This window comes from Rana temporaria, chromosome 5, assembly GCF_905171775.1.
Source record: "Rana temporaria chromosome 5, aRanTem1.1, whole genome shotgun sequence".
NCBI classification, from domain to species: domain Eukaryota; kingdom Metazoa; phylum Chordata; class Amphibia; order Anura; family Ranidae; genus Rana; species Rana temporaria.
In genome coordinates this window covers 41,324,196-41,349,242 of record NC_053493.1, presented here as the reverse complement: position 1 = coordinate 41,349,242, position 25,047 = coordinate 41,324,196, and the positions used below count along the sequence as shown (strand labels likewise).

Sequence of the window (25,047 nt, the reverse complement as noted above, 5' to 3'; positions counted from 1 at the left end):
GGGTGCGCCATCTTCGGTAAGGGAATCAAGAAGTGAAGCCTTGCAGCTTCACTTCCTGGTTCCCTACTGCGCATGCGCGTGTTGCACTGCACAATCAGAATGGTCCCTGCTGTCTTCTGGGACCCGTGTGACTCCCAGAAGACAGTGGGGGGGGCGTAGATAACCGCAGATAATGTGGCTATCTATGCCCAGAACTTTGTTCTGCACTCCTATGACTGAAGTCCGCTGTCGGCTGATTATAACAGAGCTGGTACAGACTCTAGGAAGGTTAAAGTTGCGATCCACCCAGATGCCTGACCAGCAGCTGGCTCAGCCTCTCAGTGTTCTGCCAAGAACTTGAGCCCCGCCCCCTCCACAGCCCAGCGCTCCAGTGAGCATTGGAGGGACAGAGCAGACAGTCACAGATCTCTGCTCAGAGCGAAGGGGGGAACTGAGTGTTCAGCGGTGTATGTGCGTTTTTTTTTTTCTTTAATTCCTGATTTATTTTTTCTGCACCTTGCATGTAATGTACTTCTGAATTTTGCACTCTGTATGTAATGCATGCCTGAACCTTGAACTCTGTATGTAATGCATGCCTGAACCCTGCACTCTGTACGTAGCATCCCCCTGAGCCCTGCACTCTGTACATAGCATCCCCCTGAGCCCTGCACTCTGTACATAGCATCCCCCTGAGCCCTGCACTCTGTACATAGCATCCCCCTGAGCCCTGCACTCTGTACATAGCATCCCCCTGAGCCCTGCACTCTGTATGTAGCATCCTCCTAAGCCCCACAGCCTGCACGTAGCAACCCCCTGCATGTAGCATCTTCCTGAGCCCTGCACCCTGCACATAGCATCCTCCTGAGTCCTGCACGAATCCTCCTCCTGAGCACTGCACCCTGCACGTAGCATCCTCCTGAGCCCTGCACATAGAATCCTCTTGCACCCTGCACGTAGCATCCCCTTGAACCCTGCACCTAACATCCTTCTGAACCCTGCACGTACCAACAGCATACAAGGGGTACACTGACCACCAGCATACAGGACCAGTGGTTACCAGTATAGAGAAGTAGTATAGAGAACACATAACAAATCAAGTAAAACCACAGACATTCAACAAAAAAAATCTCAAAAGCAATAAGAGAATCTTGTTAGCTGGTTCCCTCATCTAACGCAAATCAATAACAAGAAATGCAGCAATGCCCTACACTGCATCTATTAAAGTATACAAATGGACTTATAAGTGCAATGGTAACACCTATAAATGAATATCCAGTGCAAATCAACCAATGTATTGTAATATGAATATAGTATCACTGGTGTCACCCCCTCTGCAAAAATATTTTAAGAAATTGCAGAGCTTCAATGTGCAAATAATGGTGTCACCCCCTATATACAATAATAACAACAGAGATGCAAATCAAGCAGTGTATGAAAACATAGTAGTGATGGTGTCACCCGCTCTACAAAAAGTAAGAAATATTGTAGGGAAAATAAATTGTTGGGACTTTAATTGAAACCCTATTAGGTTTTAAATTTAGCAATTTAAACTTCATATTCAAGAAATATTGAAGAGCTGCAATGTGCAAATCGTGGTGAACCCCCGATATATAATCATAATAAAATGTACAATTGATATACAGGGGGATAGGGGGTTTCACCATGATTTGCACATTGCAGCTCTACGATATTTTTTACCTTTTGTAGAGAGGGTGACACCATCACTACTATGTTTTAATACACTGCTTGATTTGCATCTCTGTTATTATTATTGTATATAGGGGGTGACACCATTATTTGCACATTGAAGCTCTGCAATTTCTCTAAATATTTTTGCAGAGGGGGCGATACCATCACTACTATATTGCAATACATTGGTTGATTTGAACTGGATATTACTTTATGGGTGTTCCCATTACACTTATAAGTCCATTTGTAGAATTGTATAAAGGAAGTGTAGAGTTGTGCTGCATTTTTTAGATTTTTATGGGTATACAGAGGCCAGGATATACTGATCACCATTGTACGCCATGAAGAATCCTCCACTTTCTGACCAAGGCAACTTGCTGGCCACGCCCACAGGTAGCGCACCACATTAGCGCCCTCACTTTTACCTCAAGCACCACCATAGCACCTCCAAAAAAATTGTCTGGAGCCACCCCTGCCCGGATTGGATTTTAGTTTAGCTCCATCTCCCCATCCTTCAAGGTTTTTCTGTAGCTTATCTTCTTAACATTTCCCCAAAAATTCTAAGTAGTATCTTTTTTTTTATCTCGTGGAGGAAGTGTGAGAAACAACATGTATATCATACAATCATTCCATAAACACATACCACATACACTGCATATATCATTTAGGAAAATAGGCTTATAAAATAGTTTACCATTTGCCAATAATTTTAAATTTTTTTTTTAAATGTCCCCGGATTTCATTTTAAAAATCTGGTCACCTTAACTTAAGGACCGCCTAACGCCAATATACGTCGGCAGAAGGGCACGGCTGGGCACAGGCACGTACAGGTACCTTGCCCTTTAAAAGGTCACTAAAGAAATATATTTTTTAGCTAAATAGCTTCCTTTACCTTACTGCAGTCCTGGTTTCATGTCCTCATTGCTCGTTTTTGCTCTGATGTTGCTGTAATTCCTCTCTGTTCTGGACATGTCCTGGTTGTCTGGCTCCTTATGAAAAAAGCCATGGGAGAGTTTAGTTTCGTTTTCCTAGCCATGACTCTCTATGGCACTGTCCAGCACAGAGGCATAAAATAACACGCAAAGACTAAACTACTTTCAGTTTTGTTTTTGCATCTAAGAGGCACATTATATGATTGTTTTTTATCTATTTTTAATCGTTTTTAAAAGGAATCAGTTAACTATTATGTCTCTATACCCTGTAAACAGTCATTTCAGCAAAAAAATGTTTACCTTTAGTGATCCTTTAAGTGTCCAGCCGTGGGTCGGGCGTGCGCCCGCGACCCGGTCCGAAACTCCATGACCGCGCCCACGGGACCCACGGACCCGATCGCCACTGGTGTCCCGCGATCGGGTCACAGGAGTTGAAGAACGGGGAGAGGTGAGTGTAAACACACCTTCCCCGTTCTTCTCTTGTCACTGATCATCTGTTCCCTGTTATAGAAAACGACGATCAGTGACGTCACACCTACAGCCACGCCCTCCTACAATAAGAATCACTCCCTTAGGTCACACTTAACCCCTTATCACCCCTAGTGGTTAACCCCATTCACTGCCATTGTCATTTTCACTGTAATCAGTGCATTTTTATAGCACTTTTCGCTGTGAAAATGACAATGGTCCCAAAAATGGGTCAAAAGTGTCCGATGTATCCGCCATAATGTCGCAGTCACGAAAAAAATCGCTGATCGCCGCCATTACTAGTAAAAAAAAAATATTAATAAAAATGCCATAAAACTATCCCCTATTTTGTAAACGCTATAACTTTTGCGCAGACCAATAAATAAATGCTTATTGCGCTTTTTTTTTTACCAAAAATAGGTAGAAGAATACGTATCGACCTAAACTGAGGAAAAAAAATATTTTTTATATATTTTTGGGGCATATTTATTATAGCAAAAAGTAAAAAATATTGCATTTTTCTCAAAATTGTCGCTCTATTTTTGTTTATAGCGCAAAAAATAAAAACTGCCGAGGTGATGAAATACCACCAAAAGAAAGCTCTATTTGTGGGAAAAAAAGGACGCTAATTTTGTTTGGGAGCCACGTCGCATGACCGCGCAATTGTCTGTTAAAGCGACGCAGTGCCGAATCGCAAATCCTGGCCGGGTCCATTAGCTGCCTAAAGGTCCGGGTCTTAAGTGGTTAAATGACGTTTTTGAAAAAAGGACATTTTCTTCATGCCGAAAAATAATTGCGTGTACGCGGCATTAGCCTTCGTCACGAGTGGTCGCACTGTTTCATCCTTTTCACGTTGGCCTGTAACTGCAGGGGGTGCAATCCCATCCAATGGTTTTTGGTGCACATTGTAATGGTTTTCAACAGTGTACTTCTTTCTCTGTGCACATCGGTTGCACAGAAGGAGGGAGGCACAGTCTGTTCGATCCAAAGGCTGAAAAGCTTTGTTTGTACAACATATACAATGCATGCTATCACTATGATTTGCTGTCATACTGACTGGTTCCTGATTGTTCATTGGAGACCAGTGGCTGTATAATTTTTGTGCGGATGAGGTGTGATTTGAGAAATACAGAATGAATGGCTCAAATCGCACTGCTGAAGAATTGCATGTGATTTGAACAAGAATTCAGTGCGATTACTATTCAAAATCGCATGCGGTTCCCGCACCGCATCAGTGTGAACCGTCGCTTAGACAGTTGTCACCACAGCCGGTGTCCTCATTAGATGATTTCCCTCTATTCCTGTTTCAGTGACAACTCACGATTTATTTCCATTACATGACAATGGTCATCAGGACAAATACAGGGAGTAAAGCTGGCTATATATTACTCCAGCTGGCTAAGAAAAAAAACGGAGACAATCTTTTTATCCATACATTTGAGGTGAAGAATTTTTGAGTATAGCTTCAAATAGCAAAGCCTAAACCTAGGCATAAAATAATACCATCATCCAAAAGTGATGTAGGGGAAAAAAAAAGGAAGGGGTAGGAGCGTGAGGGCAGCTGCTGAGTCTGGCCAAACATGTGCCGAAACCTACAAATTTTGTGGTGTACTATCTCGGTGCTCATAAACAGAAGAATCATTCTTGAATTAAAATTAATAAATGTATTACATATAAAAGAAACAACAATACAAGAATCACATTAAAATGATTTGACTAAACAATGTACAAATATTCTGAGGCCTCGTACACACGACCAGATTCCTCCTCCGGATTTGGATCCGATGGCGTGTACACACCATCGGATCAAAATCCGTGCGGAATTCCTCCGCGGTGACGTGTCGCGGCGACGTGCGCGACGCTGGAAGGTAAGTACTTCCACGCATGCGTCGAATCATTACGACGCATGCGAGGGACGGGAGCGGACGGATTGATCCGGTGAGTCTGTACAGACCACCGGATCAATCCGCTGGTCCCGATTCAAGCGGATAGATCTCTTAGCATGCTAAGAAATTTCTATCCGCTTGAAATGGACCGGCCGGACAAATCTCCGCGGATAAATATCCGCTAGGCCGTACAGACGACCGGATTTTCCGCTGGAACTGATCCGCGGATCAATCCCAGCGGATAGATCCGGTCGTGTGTACGAGGCCTAAGGTTTCCCCAAGAGATATCTGTTGATGGAGTGTTTCTCATAGATTAACCAGTCCTCTACTAGTTTCACGGTATGAACACTGCTTCGTCAGGAGGAGTAATCTATAAGACAAATGATCAAATAAAACACAAGAACACATATTGAAAGTTTATAGCAAGCATAATGTAACAAATACAGTTCAGCGGTGACGTTGGAAAGTTGCTTACCCAACAGGTCAATTGCCAAGTACAAGACCCAGCTACTCAAAAGGTTCCCCCCACCGAAGACAAGGGGGATTGTGCAGAATTAAATCTGGATAGAAAGGTGGGAGGGGGGGAAGGAAAGAAAGGAGAGAGGCAGGAGGGGAGGGAAGAAAGTGGGGAGGGGGAATTCCCTCCAGCGCCAGAATACACTGATCAGTGCTGCAGCGGCTGATCCAATGCAGGACCACAAGACAAAGAAACTGGCTTTAGTTACACTTTAACCGCTTGCCGAGCGTGCCACGCACATATACGTCTGCAGAATGGCAGGGCTGCGCAAAGCAACGTATATACGATGTTTTTTCGAATTTTGCGCCGTCACGATGATGATCGCCGCCATTACTAATAAAAAAAAAAATCAATAATAAAAATGCCATAAAACGATCCCCTATTTTGTAGACACTATACTTTTGAGCAAACCAATCAATAAACGCTTATTGCGATTTTTTTTTTTACCAAAAATATGTAGAATACGTATCGGCCTAAACTGAGGAAAAAAAATGTGTTGTATATATATATATATATTTTGGAAATATTTATCATAGCAAAAAGTAAAAAAAATCTTGCTTTTTTTCAAAATTGTTGCTCTATTTTTGTATATAACGCAAAAAATAAAAACCGCAGAGGTGATCAAATACCACCAAAAGAAAGCTCTATTTGTGGGAAAAAAAAGGACATCAATTTTGTTTTGTGAGCCACGCCGCACGACCGTGCAATTGTCAGTTAAAATGACGCAGTGGCGAATCACAAATAGTGGCCCGGTCATTTGGCAGCCAAATCCTCCGGAGCTGAAGTGGTTAAATTCTTGCTTACTTAGGCTTTGTCATCCCTGAGACTATCAGACCATTCAGCCCGGGATCAGCACTGATCCCTGATCCAATGACTGATTTGGTTGCAGTTGACCATGTGTGTGTAATGTCGGAAGGCCCAGCCGTCACTTGTACTCTGCCTCTAGCAGCTCTGAGATCACATTACTTTCTCCAGAGAATAAAGCCACTTTTCTTTATCACCTTCTTATTTCCTTCTCCTATCTATTTGATCCTCTATTAAGCTTATAAAGATTAATCCTCTAATGATTATGAGGAATGAAGATGTGAAATTTTACACATTTCTTACACATTAGCTACCCAGGGGCTGAACAGGGACAATACAACGTTTATGTATGAAGAATACAAGGGGCTAGATTCAGATAGCCCGGCGTAATTTTCTGCGGGCGTAACGTATCTCAGATACGTTACGCCGCAGTAACTTAGGGCGCAAGTTCCGTATTCATAAAGAACTTGCGCCCTAAGTTACGGTGGCGTATGTGGTCCGGCGTAAGCCCGCCTAATTCAAATGTGGATGATGTGGGCGTGTTTTATTGAAATTTAGTGTGACCCCACGTATTTGACGTTTTTTACGAACGGCGCATGCGCCGTTCCTGAAAGAATGGCAGTGCGCATGCTCGAAATTATGCCGCAAATCGTCAATGCTTTAGACGTGAACGCAACTTATGTACAGCCCTATTCGCGAACGGCTTACGCAAACGGTGTCAAATTTTCAAAATTTGACGTAGGAACGACGTCCATACTTAACATAGGATACGCCTCATATAGCAGGGGTAACTTTACGCCGGAAAAAGCCTAACGTAAACAACGTAAAAAAATGCGCCGGGCGGACATACGTTTCTGAATCGGCGTATCTACCTAATTTGCATATTTCTTGCATATTCTATGCGTAAATCGATGGAAGCGCCACCTAGCGGCCAGCGTAAATATGCAACTAAGATACGACGGTGTAAGAGAATACAGAAAGAAGATACGCCGGCGCAGCTTTGAATTTACGCGGAGTATCAATAGATGCGCCAACGTAAATTCTTTCTGAATCTAGCCCAAGGGGTCCAGTTAAAAGCAAAGTTACATCGTTTTTGGTCTTGAATTGCAGCTGCAGTGGGGAAAAAAATTATTTGATCCCCTGGAGATTTTGTAACTTTGCCCAATTACAAAGAATTTAAGGGCCAGATTCACAGATGAAATACGCCGGCGTATCTACTGATACTCCGGCGTACTTTCAAATTTGCTGCGTCGTATCTTTAGTTTGAATCCTCAAACCAAGATACGACGGCTTCTGGCTTCGATCCGACAGGCGTACGGCTTTGTACGCCTTCGGATCGTAGGTGTAATACTTCGGCGTTCGCTGGGTGGAGTTTGCGTCATTTTCCGCGTTGGGTATGCTAATTAGCTGTTTACGGCGATCCACGAAGGTATGCGCGGTCGTCGCATTCTCTTACGTCATCGCTAGTCGACTTTTCCCGGCGTATAGTTAAGGCTGCTATTTCTTGGCTTATATTTAGACTAGCCATGTTAAAGTATGCCTGTCGTTCCCGCGTCAAATTAAATATATATATTTTTTTTGCGTAAGTCATCCGTGAATAGGAAAGGACGTAACGCATGTCGCCGTTCAAAAAATGACGTCAGTGCAACGTCATTTCGCGCAAAGCACGGCGGGAAATTTCAAAACGGAGCATGCGCAGTACGTTCGGCGCGGGAACGCGCCTAATTTAAATGATACACGCCCCATTTAAATTAGGCGGGCTTGCGCCGGACGGATTTACGCTACGCCGCCGCAAGTTTACAGGCAAGTGCTTTGTGAATCAAGCACTTGCCCGTAAAACTTGCGGCGGTGTAACGTAAATGCAATACGTTACGCCGCCGGAATTCTACGTGAATCTGGCCCTAAGGGTCTATAGTTTTTATTATGGGTGTATTTTAAATGATAAAGAATATCAACCCAAAAAAAAATACACATGATTCAAATGTTATAAATTGAGTTGCAGTTCAATGGGTAAAATAATTATTTGATCCCCAAGCAAAACATGACTTAGTACTTGGTGGATCTTTCTTGTAGTTGGTGACCAGGTTTGCACACATCTCAGGAGGAACTTCTTTACAGATCTTCTCTAAATCCTTTAGAGCCGGTTCACACTGGGGCGGCACGACTTCGGGGGCGACTCGCCAAGACGTCCTGAAGACGACTTCAGAGGCGACTTGCAAAATGACTTCTGTATAGACGTCAATGCAAGTCGCCCCAAGTCGTCCCCAAAGTCGTACAAGAACCTGTTTCTAAGTCGGAGCGACTTGCGTTGCTCCTATTAGAACGGTTCTATTGAATAGAATGGGACGCGACTTGTCAGGCGGCTGAGTTACCTGACGAGTCGCCCCAGTGTGAACCGGCTCTTAAGGATATGTAAAGGTTTGTTTTAAAAACAAAACAAAAAAAAAACATGTCATACTTACTTCCTCTGTGCAGTTGTTTTGCACAGAGTGGCCATGATCCTCTTTTTCTGGGGTCCCTTAGCTGCACTCCTTGCTCCTCCTCTTCCCGATTGCCATGTTGGAGAGCTGCTCCCTTTCGGGGCACTCGTGCGGGTGTGCTCCTGTGTGCTGCTGCTGCTGCGTCCATTGACATAGACAGCAGGACTTGGCCCCGCCCCCCGCTCCTGTGTCATTGGATTTGATTGACAGTAGCGGGAGTCAATCAGGACTCAAGACACTGACTGGAGCAGGTGTGCTCGCCCCCTGTCGGTGGAAAGACCGGGTTCATGTAAGTCAAATGGGGGCTCTGGGGGGCTGCTGCATCTCAGGAGGTTTTTCAGCTTAATGCATAGAGTGCATTAAGCTGAAAAACCTTGAGGGTTTACAACCCCTTTAAGGTTTCTTGGCTGTCGCTTGGCAACTCCAAAGTTTCAGTTACCTTCAAAAAAATTCTATAGACCACTCCATGACCTTAATGTGCTTCTTCTTGAGCCACTCCTTTGTTGCCTTGGTGGTATGCTTTGGGTCATTGTCATGCTGGACCCATCCACCACCTATCTTCAGCGTCCTCATCCAAGATTTTACAATACATGGCCCCATCCATTGGGCCCTCAATGTGGCAAAGACGGCCTGTACCTTTAGCAGAAAAACAGCCCCAAAGAATAATGTAGAGTGTTCTTAGGGTCATAGTCATCATTTTTCTTCCTCCAAACGCAACAAGTTGAGGTAATGCCAAAGAGCTAAATTTTGGTCCCATCTGACCACAGCGCTTTCTCCCAATCCTTCTCCGAATCATTTAGTAGTTCATTAGCAAACTTCAGACGGGCCTGTACATGTGTCTTCTGGAGGAGGGGGATTTACAGGCGTTGCAGGATTCAATCCATGGCGGAGTATTGTGTTACCAATAGTTTGTTTGGTGACTGTGTTCCCAACTGCCTTGAGATCATTCACAAGCTCCTCCCGTGTAGTTCTGGGCTGATCCCTCACTTTTCTCATGATCATCCTCACCCCATGAGGCGAAAACTTGCATGAAGCTCAAGACGATTACCGTATTTATCGGCGTATATCGCGCACTTTTTTCCCCTTAAAATAAGGGGAAAATCGTGGGTGCGCGATATACGCCAATAGCCGCTTCCCGCGCTCAGTTTGAATGGAGCCGCCGACATATACCGAGTGCAGTACACTCGGGTACATTCGGCAAGGCTCGGCTTCGCTCGTGCTCACGCATAAACGTCACAGAGCACGAGCGAAGCCGAGCCTTGCCGAATGTACCCGAGTGTACTGCACTCGGTATACGTCGGCGGAGGCGTTCGAACTGAGCGCCGGAAGCGGGGACTCGACTTGAGGCACGCGCTGGAGAAGCCGGGAGGACACCACCGAGGCCGCAGACGGACGCCGGACCGGACAATGGACGCTGGGCAAGACACCAAATATGTAAGTAATAAAATCTTATAACTTTTTTTTTACAGGAATTTCGGGGCAACTTTAGGGGTGCGCGCTATACCCCAATAAATACGGTAGTTATATTTTATTTCTTCCATTTGCGAATAATGGCTCCAACAGTTGTCTCCTTCTCACCAAGCTTCTTGCTGATGGTCTTGTAGCCCATTCCAGTCTTGTGCCTGATGTCCTTTGACAGCTCTTTGGTCTTTCCCATGATGGTGAGGTTTGATTGAAAGAAAAATTCTGTGGACAGTTGTCTTGTATACACATAATGATTTGTCGTTAGGAGCACCTTCTTAAATTGACAGGACTAATCTGTGTACCACATGAGAACATACTGTAGCCAGTCTGTGAGAATTTTTGTTTGTTGGTAGGGGATCAAATACTTATTTTACCCACTGAACTGCAACTCAATTTATAACATTTGTATTGTGTTTTTTCTGGATTTTTAGTTGATATTCTTAGCCAGATTCACGTAGACGTGCCTAACGTTAGGCAGGCGTAGCGTATCTCATATACGCTACGCCGCCGTAAGTTAGAGAGGCAAGTGCTGTATTCACAAAGCACTTGCGTCCTAAGTTACGGCGGCGTAGCGTAAATGTGCCGACGTAAGCGCGCCTAATTCAAATTGTGAAGAGGTGGGCGTGTTTTATGCAAATAAAGCATGACCCCACATAAATGATGTTTTTAACGAACGGCGCATGCGCCGTCCATGGACGTAATCCAGTGCGCATGCTCCAAATTACGCCGCAAAGACTCATTGCTTTTGACGTGTACGTAAATTACGGCCAGCCCCATTCACGGACGACTTACGCAAGCGACGTAAAAAAAATTAAATTCAACGCGGTTCCGACATCCATACTTAACATTGGCTGCGCCATCTTTTTGGTGGTTTATCTTTACGCCTGAAAACGCCTTACGTAAACGGCGTATCTTTACTGCGACGGGCAAGCGTACGTTCGTGAATAGGCGTATCTCGCTGATTTACGCATTCTAGGCGTAAATCAGCGTACGCGCCCCTAGCGGCCAGCGTAAATAGACAGCTAAGATACGACCGCGCAGGCGGTCGTATCTTAGCAACATTTAAGCGTATCTCAATTTGAGAATGCGCTTAAATATACGACGGCGCAGATTCAGAGTTACGACTGCGTATCTACTGATACGCCGGCGTAACTCTACCTGAATCTGGCTATCTGTCTCTAAATAAAAGAGAACTAGGGACTGCCTGCAGCTTAAAGGGCTGCCTGAAGGACCATACACTCTAATCTGGAATCAGATGAAACCAAAATGTCAAATTTCAATTTAGTTTTAGTCATAGTCTTTTGACTAAAATGGAATTTTAGTTTTAGTCCCATTTAAATCATCTGCAATTGTTTTAGTGTAGCATTACCCCCATTGGAGCTAATGGGGGTAATGACTAAGCACCAATTGGAGTGTGAAACGCGTAGGCTGTTTTCCTTGAGTTCTGCTTGTTTTGTAGTGCATTTTTATCCCTTTTTACAATAAAGACAACCTTATGGTTTTTCTGGAGTGCGGCTGTCCATCCCGTCTTTCCTCATATCAACCCCCATTGGAGGTGCTGGATTTTCTGGGTGGCGTGTTACCTCGTGGCTCCTCCGAAATTCCTAGGGGTGAATGATGTGTATTGCATGTAGTAGAAGTAAAGGAATGTCCAGACAGGTGCTCTTTGCTGTGCTCTTTATTACCCAGCCGGGTAAAAACAGTAAAACTTGTGGTGAGGAAAGTAAAGCTGAAGAAGATGGGAGAATAGCAGATTCAGGCGTAATGATAGGAAACAGTCCTGTTCCCAAACATAACACTACTTTTTACCACTCCTGCCAGAGTGGGTTTGGTGTACCCGGACAGGCCTCTCTCACTGACCTTGCAGCCTGAGTATCACTCGGACGATTGTAGGATAAAGTCTCTGCCACAGACCCTCCTTGGTGAACTTGAACTTGGGAGAAAGTCTCTGCCACAGACCCCTCTCAATGAGCCACAGGTCCCCTCTGGGTTGGATTATTGGAGATATGCCTCCTTACTTGAGTTACGTCTGGATCTCCTTCAACTTGTTGCCCAGGTACCGACCGACAGGTGATCAATCCCTCGGTGTCCGGCTACCTCTATCCCTGGTGGTTTGTCCAGGTCCTTTTGGACCACCAGCCTCTCAATGGCGCTCCTCAGACTGACTCCCAGTACAGCTTGGGATCTTCAGATTGGGAACCCAGTCACTCACTGGGTCCCCGCCACTGTTCTGATGCTCTGGGTCAGCATGGCCCCGGAACCAGGAACACCCCGTGGCACGCACGCCCCGGGCAGGTAGGCCATAACGTTGGGGCGCCGTGATGTGGCCACCCTAAAGGTGGGTGCCACACTGGACGAAGAAGAACCAGAACCAATGGCGTCTGTCCCATAAATATTCCTCCCAGCATGCACAGCGAGGCTAAACCCTCCTAATTGGCTGCTGGGAAGAGCACCCAAACATCGACTCCACTGCTGCCACCTGCAGTACTGGGGTTGGAAGAACACCCCAGCGCAACAGAATGGGCTCACAGCACAGCCAAGCTGAGACAGAGACTGCAATTTGCTACTAACAATCTGGATCAGAGTTTAACTACACTCTGATCTGCCCTTAAATTTCACTAGCACCAGTACTGTAAGGTACATAGGTGCTACATTAGCTTTAGTAGTATTTAGTTGACTAAAATCTGCAGTACATATTAGTTGACTAAAATCATACAGATTTAGCCACTCTGGATGGTCTGAGGAGGCCTGTAATGCACACAGTGCTTTGGACAATCTGAGGAGGCCTGTAATGCACACAGTGCTCTGGACAGTGGTCTGTGGAGGCCTGTAATGCTACACAGTGCTTTGGACGGTGGTCTGAGAGGCCTGTAATGCTGCACAGTGCTCTGGACGGTGGTCTGTGAGGCCTGTAATGCACAGTGCTCTGGATGCCTGTGGTCAAAGGAGGCCTGTAATGCACATAGTACTCTGGATGGTGGTCAGAGGGAGGCCTGTAGTCTACACACTCAGTGCTCTGGGTGGTCTGAGGAGGCTTGTAATTCATAGTGCTTTGGGCAGTGGTGAGTCGGCACTCTCAGGAGGCCTTTAAGAGCACAGTGCTCTGGATGGTTGTGAGTTGGGCCTCTAATGCCAAATGCACAGTGCTAAGCATGCTACAGCCGCCACTTGCTGCCTTGCTTTCAGGAAACGGAAGCCCTCATGGGCTCTAAAGAAACCAGACGTCCACGTGGGTAAACGTCCCTCACATATTTTTTTTTTTCATTAGTTTGTTGACACAAATGGAATTGATTTTTGGCAATTGACGAAAATGTGGGGTAATTTTAATTTGAGTCACTGGAACTTGGAACACCCGTGGCAGTATATACGAGGCTCTCCGGTGCCCCCACCTCTGGTCACATGTGGTATTACATGCCATAGAAGTCAATGCGGAACAAATTATTTTTATTTCCATTGACTTCTATGGGGAAACTCGCTTTGATATGTGAGTGCTTTGGATTATGTGCATTCTCCTGGAACGGATTATGCTCGTAATCCAAGGTTCCACTGTACTGTTAAAAGTTGAATAGTTACTGGATTAGAGAGTATGAATGTGAGACTGGATTGTCTGAAGTTTCTACTGTGGAAGGAACCCTCTGGCCTGAGCTCTGAGTTCAGTTCTAGCAATAGCTTAAGGAGGTTCAGGATCCATTCGAATTGCTGTAACATCTGGAGGGTCAACATTACATTGTCCGATAGAGCCGCAATGAATGTTTCTTCAACAGCAGGTCGTCTAAGTATCCCACAATGGTGATGCCACAAAAGTGCAGTAGTACTAGGGTGACCACATTTCCAAACTACCATTCAGGGACACCCCCCTTCCCAAAAATCAACTTGTGCTGTAACGAATCACAGCACAGTGATAGGACACAAGAGGCGGGATTTATGATTTCTCCAATCACAAGCAGGGGGCTGGATTGTGCTCCTCCAGGCTTTCCCAGCCAGGGAAAGTACTGTCAGTGAGTAAAGCAGTAATGTGGCAGCCTTTTTTTGGGGCATCAGATTGGCCCTGAGGGGGGGGGGGTAGCTGTGTCAGTTTCATTCCGGGACACTGTATTGTCCTGGAATAAAGGTGCCCGGGACTGACCTGCAAAACGGGACACGTGGTCACCCTAAGCTGTGCTAGTACTGGGGCCAACACCTTGGTGAATGACCAGGATGAAGAACGAATTGACAAAGGTCAGGGCCAAGAACTGGTAGTGCATAAACCCCAAAGAAAAGCGTATGAATTGATGATGCACTGGAAAGATGAGGGCATGTTGATAAGCATCTTTGATGCCCACAAAAGCCAGAACATCTCCCTGGTGAAGGGAGGCAATGACAGATCTTTGGAGTTTTTGAAGACATCCAGAGCTTCCAGAATGGGCTTGAGAACGGAAGACAGATTAGGGTAAAACCCCTGGAACTGTTCTGCCACTGGAACTCGGGCAATGACATCTAGATCCAGTAGCCCCGAGAGGGTTCGATTGAGATGAGGTAATCTGTGGACATACCAAAAGGGATATAAATTGCAGCTCCTCCCTTCTTTCTGTGCTCTGGGGACTGTCTCTGATAGAGTAGTCATGACTGAGGGAGTAGCAGTTAGGCCCCTTTCACACTGGGCGCGGGAGGTGCGGTGGCGGTATAGCCGCGCGATTTTTAGCGCCGCTATACCGTTGTATTTACCCCGCTATTCGGCTGCTAACGGTGCGGTTTTAACCCCCGCTAGCGCCCAAAAAAGGGTTAATACCGCCCCCAAACCAGTTTGTGGACGGTACAGCCGCGCTGTCCCATTGATTTCAATGGGAAGGAGCGGTATACACATCGCTCCTTTACCGCTCCAAAGATGCTGCTTGCAGGAGATTTTTTTTTCCTCCCGCCAGCGCATTGTCTCAGTGTGAAAGCCCTCAGGCTTTCACATTGAGAATGCTGGGGCATGATTATTTCAGGCGTTATTTATGCGCTATTTTTAGCGCTAAAACGCCTGAAATACGGCTGAGTGTGAAAGGGGCCTTACTGGGCTAACTAGACTAGACTAGAGCACTGACTCTGACGTAGGCTCCACCTGTGTCAGACTCAGTGTGCAGGCCACTGAAGGGCATAAGGACATGCAGCATTAACCTAGGCCCCAGTCATGTTAGTGGACACTGTGCAGAGAGACTGCCAAGTACAGTTTTTCCAGTGGTGTGGTGTTGCTGTACACCACCAAGTTTTCTGTACCAGGGACCCTTTCAGTCATACCTGTGTGCAACCTGTTTCAGATTTTCTGTTCTCAGCCACATAGGTTACCATCTGCAGCCAGTCCACTGATATATTACCAGGGCTTTTTTTCAGGGGGAACTTGGTGGAAATCAGTTCCACCACCTTTGGCTCAAACCCTTTGGTGCCTGCTCACTACAATCACTTGTAAATACAGAAGTCTGGTTTCTGTGTTTACAAGTGCCAGCTCTGCACTCTGTGTGTAACCCCCCTGAACTCTGCACTCTGTATGTAATGCAATCCTGGTATTTAATGCCCCTTTAATACCCTTCTACTGTTTGTGAAATCTGAACGGGGTCGTGGTTGAGTTCCTGCACCTATTTTCTGAGAAAAAAAAGCTCTGTATATTACCTATGTCCTATGTAATAATTGTAACCCTTTTTGTGTCATTTTGTATTCGTGTTTGCAATTGTTCAAGAAACCTAGCTTAACATGCCACTGGTCTGATTCTTGACTATTACAGTTATATAAAACTCCAAATTGGAATTCCAAAACTATCTCTTGGATTCCCTGAAGAGTGTGCCTAGGTTTGCAATTTCCTGGGCATGCTTGACACAACACATGGCATAGATTTTCAACATCAAAACATCAGCCCAACTGTGAAGAATGATGGAGAGAACAACCTGATTTGGGCTTCCTTTGCTGCCTCAGGGCCTAAACCACTTGCCATCATGGAGAGAAAAATGTATTCCCAAGTTTACCAAAATATCCTGCAGGATAATGTCAGGGTGGCTGAAGCTTAGTAGAAGTTGGGTGATGCAGCAGGACAATAACCCAAAGTAAACCCTCCACATTCTTGCTACAGAAAAGGAAAATTGGCCTGTTGGAGGGCCCAGTCAGAGCCCAGACCTTACCCCCATAGAAATTCGGTAGAATGATATTGGCCATTTACACCAGACATCCTACAAATGTGCCTGAGCTGAAGCAGTTTTCTAAAGAGGAATGGCCAAAATATTCCTCCTGAACTCTGTGCAGATCTGATCCAGAGCTACTGAAAGCACTTGCTTGAAGTCATTGTTGCCAAAGTAGGTTCGACGAGTTATTAACTCCAATGGTTCACTCGCTTTTTCCTCCAGCACTGTGAATGTTTAAAGGGTGCGTTTAACCACTTGCCGTGCGCCGATATACATCGGTAGAATGGCATGGACAGGCAAATGGGCCTACCTGTATATCCCTTTGAATTTGCCGTCCATCTGGCGAGCACGCCCCCCACACGTGCCTCATGAGTGCGCCCGCGGGTACTGGGAACTCGATGTTCCCGGGCAGCCCGCGATTGCGGACGGAAAAGGCAGAACAGGGGGGTGCCTTTGTAAACAAGGCATTTCCCTGTTCTGCTTAGTGACATGTCAGGGATCCACTGTTCCCTGTGATCGGGAACAGTGATCGCTGACGTGTCACTGGTAGCTCCTCCCCCTAACAGTTAGAATGACTCCCTAGGACACACTTAGCCCCTTCAGCGCCACCTAGTGGTTAACCCCTTCACTGCCAGTGTCATTTTTACAGTAATCAGTGCATTTTTATAGCACTGATCGCTGTATAAATGACAATGGTCCTAAAAATTGGTCAAAAGTGTCCGATGTGTCTGCCATAAAGTTGCAGTCACAATAAAAAATAATAAAAATAATAATAAAATAGCCATAAAACTACCCCGTAGTGTAACTGGGCCAGCGTAAGCCCGCCTAATTCAAATGTGGAAGTGGTGGGCATGTTTTATGTAAATTAATCGTGACCCCACGTATTTTACGCTTTTAACGAACGGTGCATGCGCCGTCCGTGGACAAATCCCAGTGTGCATGCTCCAAATTATGCGGCAAAGACTCAATGCTTTCGATGTGAAAGTAATTTACGCACAGCCCCATTCACGGACGACTTACGCAAACGACGTAAAACGTGAAAAATTTGACGCTGTTCCGACGTCCATACCTAACATTGGTACACCTCATCTACGCCTCATAGAGCAGGGGTAACTTTACGGCCAAAAAAACTTACGGAAACGACGTAAAAAAATGCGCCGGGCGCACGTAGGTTTGAGAATCGGCGTATCTAGCTCATTACCATATTCAACACGTAAATCGACGGAAGCGCCACCTATCGGCCAGCGTAAATATGCAACTTAGATACGACGGCGTAAGAGACTTACGCCGGCCGGATCTAAGACAAATCTATGCGTAACTGATTCTAAGAAACAGGCGCATAAATACGACGCCTCACACTCACGTATCTGGCGGCGTAACTCCTTTGAGAATCTGGGCCTATAACTTTTGCGCAAACCAATCAATATATGCTTATTGTGATTTTTTTTACTAAAAATATGTAGAAGAATCGGCCTAAACTGGGAAAAAAAATTGCCTTTTTAAAAAAAAATTGGGGATATTTATTATAGCAAAAAGTACAAAATATTGTTGTTTTTTTTTTAAATTGTCGCTTTATTTTTGTTTATAGCGCAAACAATAAAAACTGCAGTGGTGATCAAATACCACCAAAAGAAAGCTCTATTTGTGGGGTAAAAAGGAGGTAAATTTTGTTTGGGAGCCACGTCGCACGACCACGCAATTGTCAGTTAAAGCGACGCAGTGCTGAATCGCAAAAAGTGGCCCGGTCATTTGACAGCCAGATGGTCCGGGGCTGAAGTGGTTAATAAACACATGAGAAATTTGAATTGTTTGCGTGTTATCAGCTTCAGCACATTGAGTGTGTCTATTGTTGTGACCTTGATGAGGATCAGATCACATTTTATGGCAAATTCCTGCAGAAAAACGGTTAATTCCAATTGGCACACACACCTTTTCTTGCCACTGTATATTTAAAATGTAGAAAACGTTTATAAGATATGTTAGAGGTAGAAAATTGCAAGGTTGAATCTGTTTTTAACCTTTTCTGTCTTTTTTCCCCCCACAGTCTACTCTTGGCTATGTGGCTTTGCTAATCAGCACCTTCCATGTTCTAATATATGGCTGGAAACGAGCCTTCGAAGAGGAGAGCTACCGCTTTTACACTCCGCCAAACTTTGTGATAGCGCTGGTCCTCCCGACAATAGTCATCCTCGGCAAGATCGTGCTGTTGTGCCCGTGCGTCAGCAAGAAGCTCCACCGCATCAAAAGGGGATGGGAGAAGAGTCACTTTAAGGAGAAGACAAGCAGCACAGCGGCTCACGTCTCCCCTGAGAGAGTCACGGTCATGTAATGGGGATTTTACCCCCATGGCCTGGGAACGCCATACCAGTACTTCTGTTATCTTTTCAGACAGCAGAAGGCATCATATGTTACAGTGATATCAAACAAGCAAAGTGTAAGGAGATATGTTTAGGTCATCTATAGTGGCCAGACGCCGCTTTCCTCCATTTTCCAAATTGTGGCAGGAAAATTACAGCAGGAGCCTTTCCTTGTTCTAAGACACTTTTCATCAATTAAACAACTTGTTCTTTAAAGCAGAACTAGATAGAAAAGATCCCTATTTAATCCAGTTACTAAAGCAACTCCCTTGCCAAGAAAAAAAAAAAGCATACTGCAAAAGGGGATCATTAATACTTGCCAGTCTGCCAATCAGTGACTCCTGCTTTTGCACTTTTAGAACTATGGTGGTCAAAGAATCTTCAGAATTCAAGAAACTTCCCAGTATGTCAGATGCTTGTGTCCCCTACTGCGTTTCCATCCACCAGCTGACACATCGCTACAGTCACCTTTAGTGGTCCGTGGGAAGGACCACAGAGTGCAGCCGGGGACACAGGCTGAAGATTCTCTGGCCACTAGAGTGCAGATAGGAATCTCCATCAGCAGCGCTAATTAGACATGTGCACTGCCAAAAAATTCTGGAAATTCAAAAAAGTTATTTTTTTACGTTTTTGTCTCATTCGTTTTTTTTATTTTTTCGGAAATTCTGGAAAATCGAAAAAAAATATTTTTCCGTTTTTATTCGTAAATTCAGGAAATTCGAAAATTCGGAAATTCGAAAATGAAAAATTAGAAATTTCGAAAATTCGAAAATGAAAAGTTAGAAATTTCGAAAATGAAAAATGTGTAAATTCGAAATTTTGAAATTTCGAAAATTCAAAATTTGTAAATTCGAAAAATTTACAGTAAAATAGAAAATTCGAAATTTCGAAAATTTCGAAAATTGAAAAATGAAAAATTCTAAAATTCGAAATTTTGAAAATCGAAAATGAAAAATTCGAATATTCGAAAAATAAAAAATTCGAAAATTCGAAATTAAAAAAATTTGAATATTCAAAATTCGAAAATGAAAAATTCGAAAATTGAAAAATGAAAATTCGAAAAATGAAAAAATCGAAAATTTGAATATTGGAAATTTGAATATTGGAAATTTGAATATTCGAAATTTGAAAATTCGAAATTTGAAAATTCGAAAAATATAAAATGAAAAATTCGAAATTTCGAGTGTTAACCAAACCTTAAACAGGTGTAGAGAAGACTACAGATAAACAGATACAACTTATGTAGGAGGATTTGTTTCATCTCTGTGTATCACCTGAGGCCAGTCACTTATATATGTGAGGGTTTACAACCACTTAAAGTATTTTTATATTATTTTGCAAGGCAACTTAAAGTGGACCTGAACTCAAAAAATAATGTTCTATTATCGTGCTAAGCCGTACCCTGAAAAACCTACATCTGAAATTCCACCTGGAAAAAAAGGCACTCTTGTGCATAATTGTATATCTGCTTTGTGAGATCTGAGGCCCTGCTGCCTCTGACTGCTAGTCTCAGAGGGTTTGTATTGGCAATGTCACTAAGTTACAGCTGACTGTTGTCGTTGCTGGAGACACTGACATGAGGAAGCAAAGCCCTGCCTCTACTTAGATGGCTCCTGCATAGACACCATGCAGAATAAGTCATGGTAAGTCAGTAATGGGGAAAAGATCCGCAGCAGGGAGACCACAGATGACTAGACTTTTATCCTCTGCCTGGCATTTCTTGGGCACAGCATCCAGAGTTCAATTCCTCTTAAATTTTCTTTTCATGGCAATAGAGTTGTTTTAAAAACCTCCTAAAGGGCCAATATAATGGGCACAAGTCTCAATTCATAAAAGCATAGCGCATGCATTCCATATAAAATCATTTTCAAGCATAAGAAATAGCAAATACTCAGGAATGAAAATGCAGCATGCGCTATGCTTCTCTGAATTGATATCACATTGTCCTCATTAGGTTGAATAAAAACTAGAGAGCATGCACCTTTCACAGGCTGGCCTGTACAAAAGGGTGGTGGCACCTTGATGGAGGGGGCAGGGGTTCGACTTATTGGGTTTGATTTACTAAAACTGGTGAGTGCAAAATCTGGTGCAGCTGCGCATGGTAGCCAATCAGCTTCTAACTTCAGCTTGTTCAAAACCACTACTACCGGTACATCGCTAGACTTCAACTGATTATACCAGGATGATGCCTGCAGCTCCATACATCATCCAGGTATTGTTTTTTAGAGGCTCTCGTTTAAAAGCAATTCTAGCGGCTAACTAGTCGCCAGATTGCTTTTACAAGCAGGCGGAGGAGATGCCACAATCCCCCCTCTCGCCCCCCTTCTCACCGCCTTCCGCAGCTTCATTGGGCTATTGCGTCGCACCGAGACACCCGGTCATCCAGCCGCCGGAAGCCGGCTGATCCTAAAGGTGAACCAAGACAGGAACAGTTTTGATCGCCTCTATAATAAAGGAACCCACAAGCGATGAGCTTACATCACTTCCAGTTTCCCCCAGAAGTAAACTGTGCCATTTTTAAAAATTAAAAACTTTTGATCACACTGATCTGGTGTGATCAAATGCTTTTAAAGTGGTTGTAAACCCCCATAAAAAAAAGACCTGTAAGAAAAAGGCATAAGGAGCTAGTATGCATAGTATACTAGCTCATTATGTAATACACACCTGAGATCGGTGCCCGTACACAGTACCGGCCGGCGACATGGCTCCCGGAGTTACTTCCAGGTATCGCGGGCTCCGGCGCTGTGATTGGCCAGAGCCACAATGACGTCACTCCCGCCCATTGCGCGCGGGAGCCGCTGGTAACCGCACACTCACTGAAGCAAAGGCACATACGTTGGCACCTTTCAGGGGGTGAGGGGGGTGCAGATACCTGTCTTTGTACCCACTTCTGGGCATACACTCTGCGGGTAGACTGCGGGCAGACGTCAGTTCCCATCCCGTAATTATAGGTTTACATGTAGCAAAAAGTGGATTTTAAGGGTTGCAAAGGCAGAGGAGGGATCTGGGGTCTTATAGATCTCTCCATAAAGAGTACCTGTCAAATGCCTATTGCTGTCACAAGGGATGTTCACATCAAAAAAATGAAAGCAACAGTGTAAAAATAAATAAATAAAGAACATTTTTTTTAAGTGCCCCCATGCGTTGGTCCCGCACACGTGCCAACATCGATCGTTTCACACGCCGCAAACATCAGATCATGGGCAGTAATTCTAGCACCAGACCTCCTGTGTAAATCTAAAGTGGTAACCTGTAAAGTGCCGTCTATGGATATTAAAATGTACGTTGTTTGTTGCTGTTGCACGGGCGTGTGCAATGTTAAAGCATGACATGTTTGGTATCTATTTACTCAGCGTAATATCATCTTTTAAATTCTTCTAAACAATTAGGTATTATATTGTGTTTTTGTGCATTAAAATTCCAAAAAGTGTAATATTTTTTTAAAATTGCGTTTGAAAAACCTCTTAACTACTGTGTGACATAAAAAGTTGCAACACTCACCAATTTATTCTCTAGGGCCCCTTCCTTAAAACAAATATATAATGTTTGGGGGTTCTAAGAAATTTTCCAGCAAAACAATATTGATTGTGATATGTAAACAAAAAGTGCCAAAAAAAGGTCTGGAGCTAAATTGATTAAAGTTTGCCAAAAAAAAGGAAGCTAATTGGTTTCTATGCAGAGGTGCACCAGATTTAGCAGTTTTGGTAAATCAACCCTATTGAGGATAATAATCCGGCACGCTTCAAGACTCCTTCAGTAAGGTCTCACTACTTCCATGCAGTGGAGAAGAGGTGAAAATTGCAGTGAGCAGTAGACATGTGCAATTCGTTTAGTTCCAAATTTGTTTAACGAATTTTGACAAAATAGTTAATTCCGAAACGTTCGAATTTCTGAATTTTTAAATTTCCGTATTTTTCGGATTTTTGAATTCCGAATTTCCGAATTTCGGAAATTCGTAATTTAGGTAATTCTAAAAATTCCAAATTAGGAAATTCAGTATTTCGGAAATTGAAATTTCAGAATATCAAAATTTTCGAAAATGTGAAAATTCGAAATTCCAAAATTGCAAATTCCAAAATCCGAAAATTTGGAAATTCTAAAACCCAAATTTTAAGGATTTCAAATTCTATAAGAATTTAAAAATTTTCTCATTTCCAATTTTTGAATTTGTATTTTTCGAATTTTTATCATTTTCAATTTTCTATTTTCAGAATTTTCAAATTTCCGAATTCTGATTTTTTTTTTTAATTTCCGAAATTTTACATTTTGAAATTTGGATTTCAGATTTTCGAAAATCCAAATTAAGTTTTTCCGAATTTTCGAATTCTGAATTTTCTAATTTCCATTTTAAAATTTGTATTTTTCGAATTTTTATAATTTCTCATTATCTATTTTCAGGATTTTCGAATTTACGAATTCCGAAATTTTTGAATTTCAGAATTTCTAAAATCCAAATTTCAACATTTCCGAATTCCGAAAAAGCAAAAAAAACAATCAAATGAAAACAAACACATTTTTGGGCAGTGCACATGTCTAGTGAGCAGCACTGTATTGTACTGCATTTTGCAGCAGACGCCATAGAGTTAGTTTACTAAAACTGGAGAGTGCAAAATGTGGTGCAGCTCTGCATGGTAGCCAATCAGCTTCTAACTTCAGTTTGTTCAATTTTACTTTGACATAAAACCTGGAATCTGATTGGTTTCTATGCAGAGCTGCACCAGATTTTGCACTCTCCAGTTTTAGTAAATCAACCCCTATATTTTTTTAAAAAGTATGTGTATAGAAAAGTGAATTTATCCTTTTAGAGATTGTGTTCTTGCGAAGTGTTGACAGAAAAATGACTACTAGCCCAGAACAACATGGCGTCAACTTCTATGATGAGCAGAAAACACTCCTAAAACTCAACCAAAAGCAAAACAGACAACTTTCCCGTCACTGAGCCGCATCAAAAAGTCATCAATTTTCTTATTCCACGGGAAGGGCCGTGACTCCTTCTACTTTCCCTTTCCATGTGTAAGGGGCGATGACCATTAAAAAGGCACAAAAGACTTGACAACCGCGACTGAATTAACGACAGATCGGTATAACCTTCGAAAATGGACACAAGAGCTTTCATACTGTATAGCTGAACATGATGATGACAGTATTAGTGACACATCCGTCATGAACTCAAACACTGAGATATCTGGATGTCAGATAAAGCCAAGATGTCATAGAAGAGCACTTCAGTGGGTTGTGCAATGTTTCGTATCTCCTCCATTTTGTGGCAATAACATTCATGAACTTTTTTTTTAGAAAACCTGATTGGTGCACATTTCTATGTATTTGTGAAGTGTCAGATATTTTACATGAGGGTCAATTCACCAAAATATAGGGTGAGTTCTATTTTTGTTATTTGGCAGTTTTAACTTCTAACATTTTTAGCCCTTATTCACTAAAGTTGAAATGGTGCGAGTTCAGCTGAATTCGCACCATTTCATTACCGCAGTCAGTGTGAACCTGGGCTCAGTGTGAGTTATAAAGCAGAGTTCCGCCCAATTTCTTTTTTAAAGTCCGCAGCTACAAATACTGCAGCTGCTGACTTTTAATACATGGACACTTACCTGTTCAGGGCGCCCGCGATGTCGGCACCCAAAGTCGTTCTGTCCCTCAGCTCTTGGGTGGAGGTGCCTCCATCTTCGGTAAGGGTATCAGGAAGTGAAGCCTGGTGTGAGTCGCGCTGCGCAATCCCACTGGTCCCTGCTGTCTTCTGGGACCTGTGTGTCTCCCAGAAGACAGCGGAGGGGCCGGAGATGGCATAGATCGCCGTGGATACTGCAGCGATCTATGGCCGAAAGTGGGCGCAAATACCTGGATTACACAGGTATCTGCACACCCCCCCCCCCCCATGAAAGGTGCCGAATGTGACACCGGAGGGGTGGCTGGTCTGCACCCAAACGGGAAGGTAGTAGTTCCGCAACAGATAGTGCTGGCACACCTTAGCAGTATGTTTGTAAATCGACCGTTTTGCAGAAGCTTTTATTATGTAACAAAACACCCAACTTAACAAGAATAACTCCTACATATTAGTGAATTGACCCTTCGGTGTTACAGGGATTTTAATAGCGGCTTGTACTGTGTTTTGTATTTTCAGCAGTCCATCACATCAGCTTTGTAGTGATATCGGGTTTTTCATTTTTTTTAAATCAAGAGATTTGTAAAAAGGAAAAAAAAAGTTTTAAAACATTGATTCATGAGCATAAGAATTCTCAAATATCACAAATAATGTATGTAATAAATATGTGTAGGCTGCCAGTGCCAAACATTCCATGGACCTCTGTGTAGCATGTGTGCCAATACT

General features: G+C 43.6%; 1 protein-coding gene across 1 annotated transcript in view; it reads left to right on the top strand.

The window, feature by feature from the left end:
- The window catches only part of STEAP2 (STEAP2 metalloreductase), a 39,985-nt gene extending 21,002 nt beyond the window's left edge, over positions 1-18,983 (top strand). The window contains exon 5 of the mRNA XM_040352449.1: positions 18,395-18,983. Within this exon, the coding sequence (XP_040208383.1) occupies positions 18,395-18,679 (285 nt within the window). The 3' untranslated portion in view covers positions 18,680-18,983. The remainder of the gene's footprint in view (positions 1-18,394) is intronic.
- Positions 18,984-25,047: the final 6,064 nt, after the last annotated feature.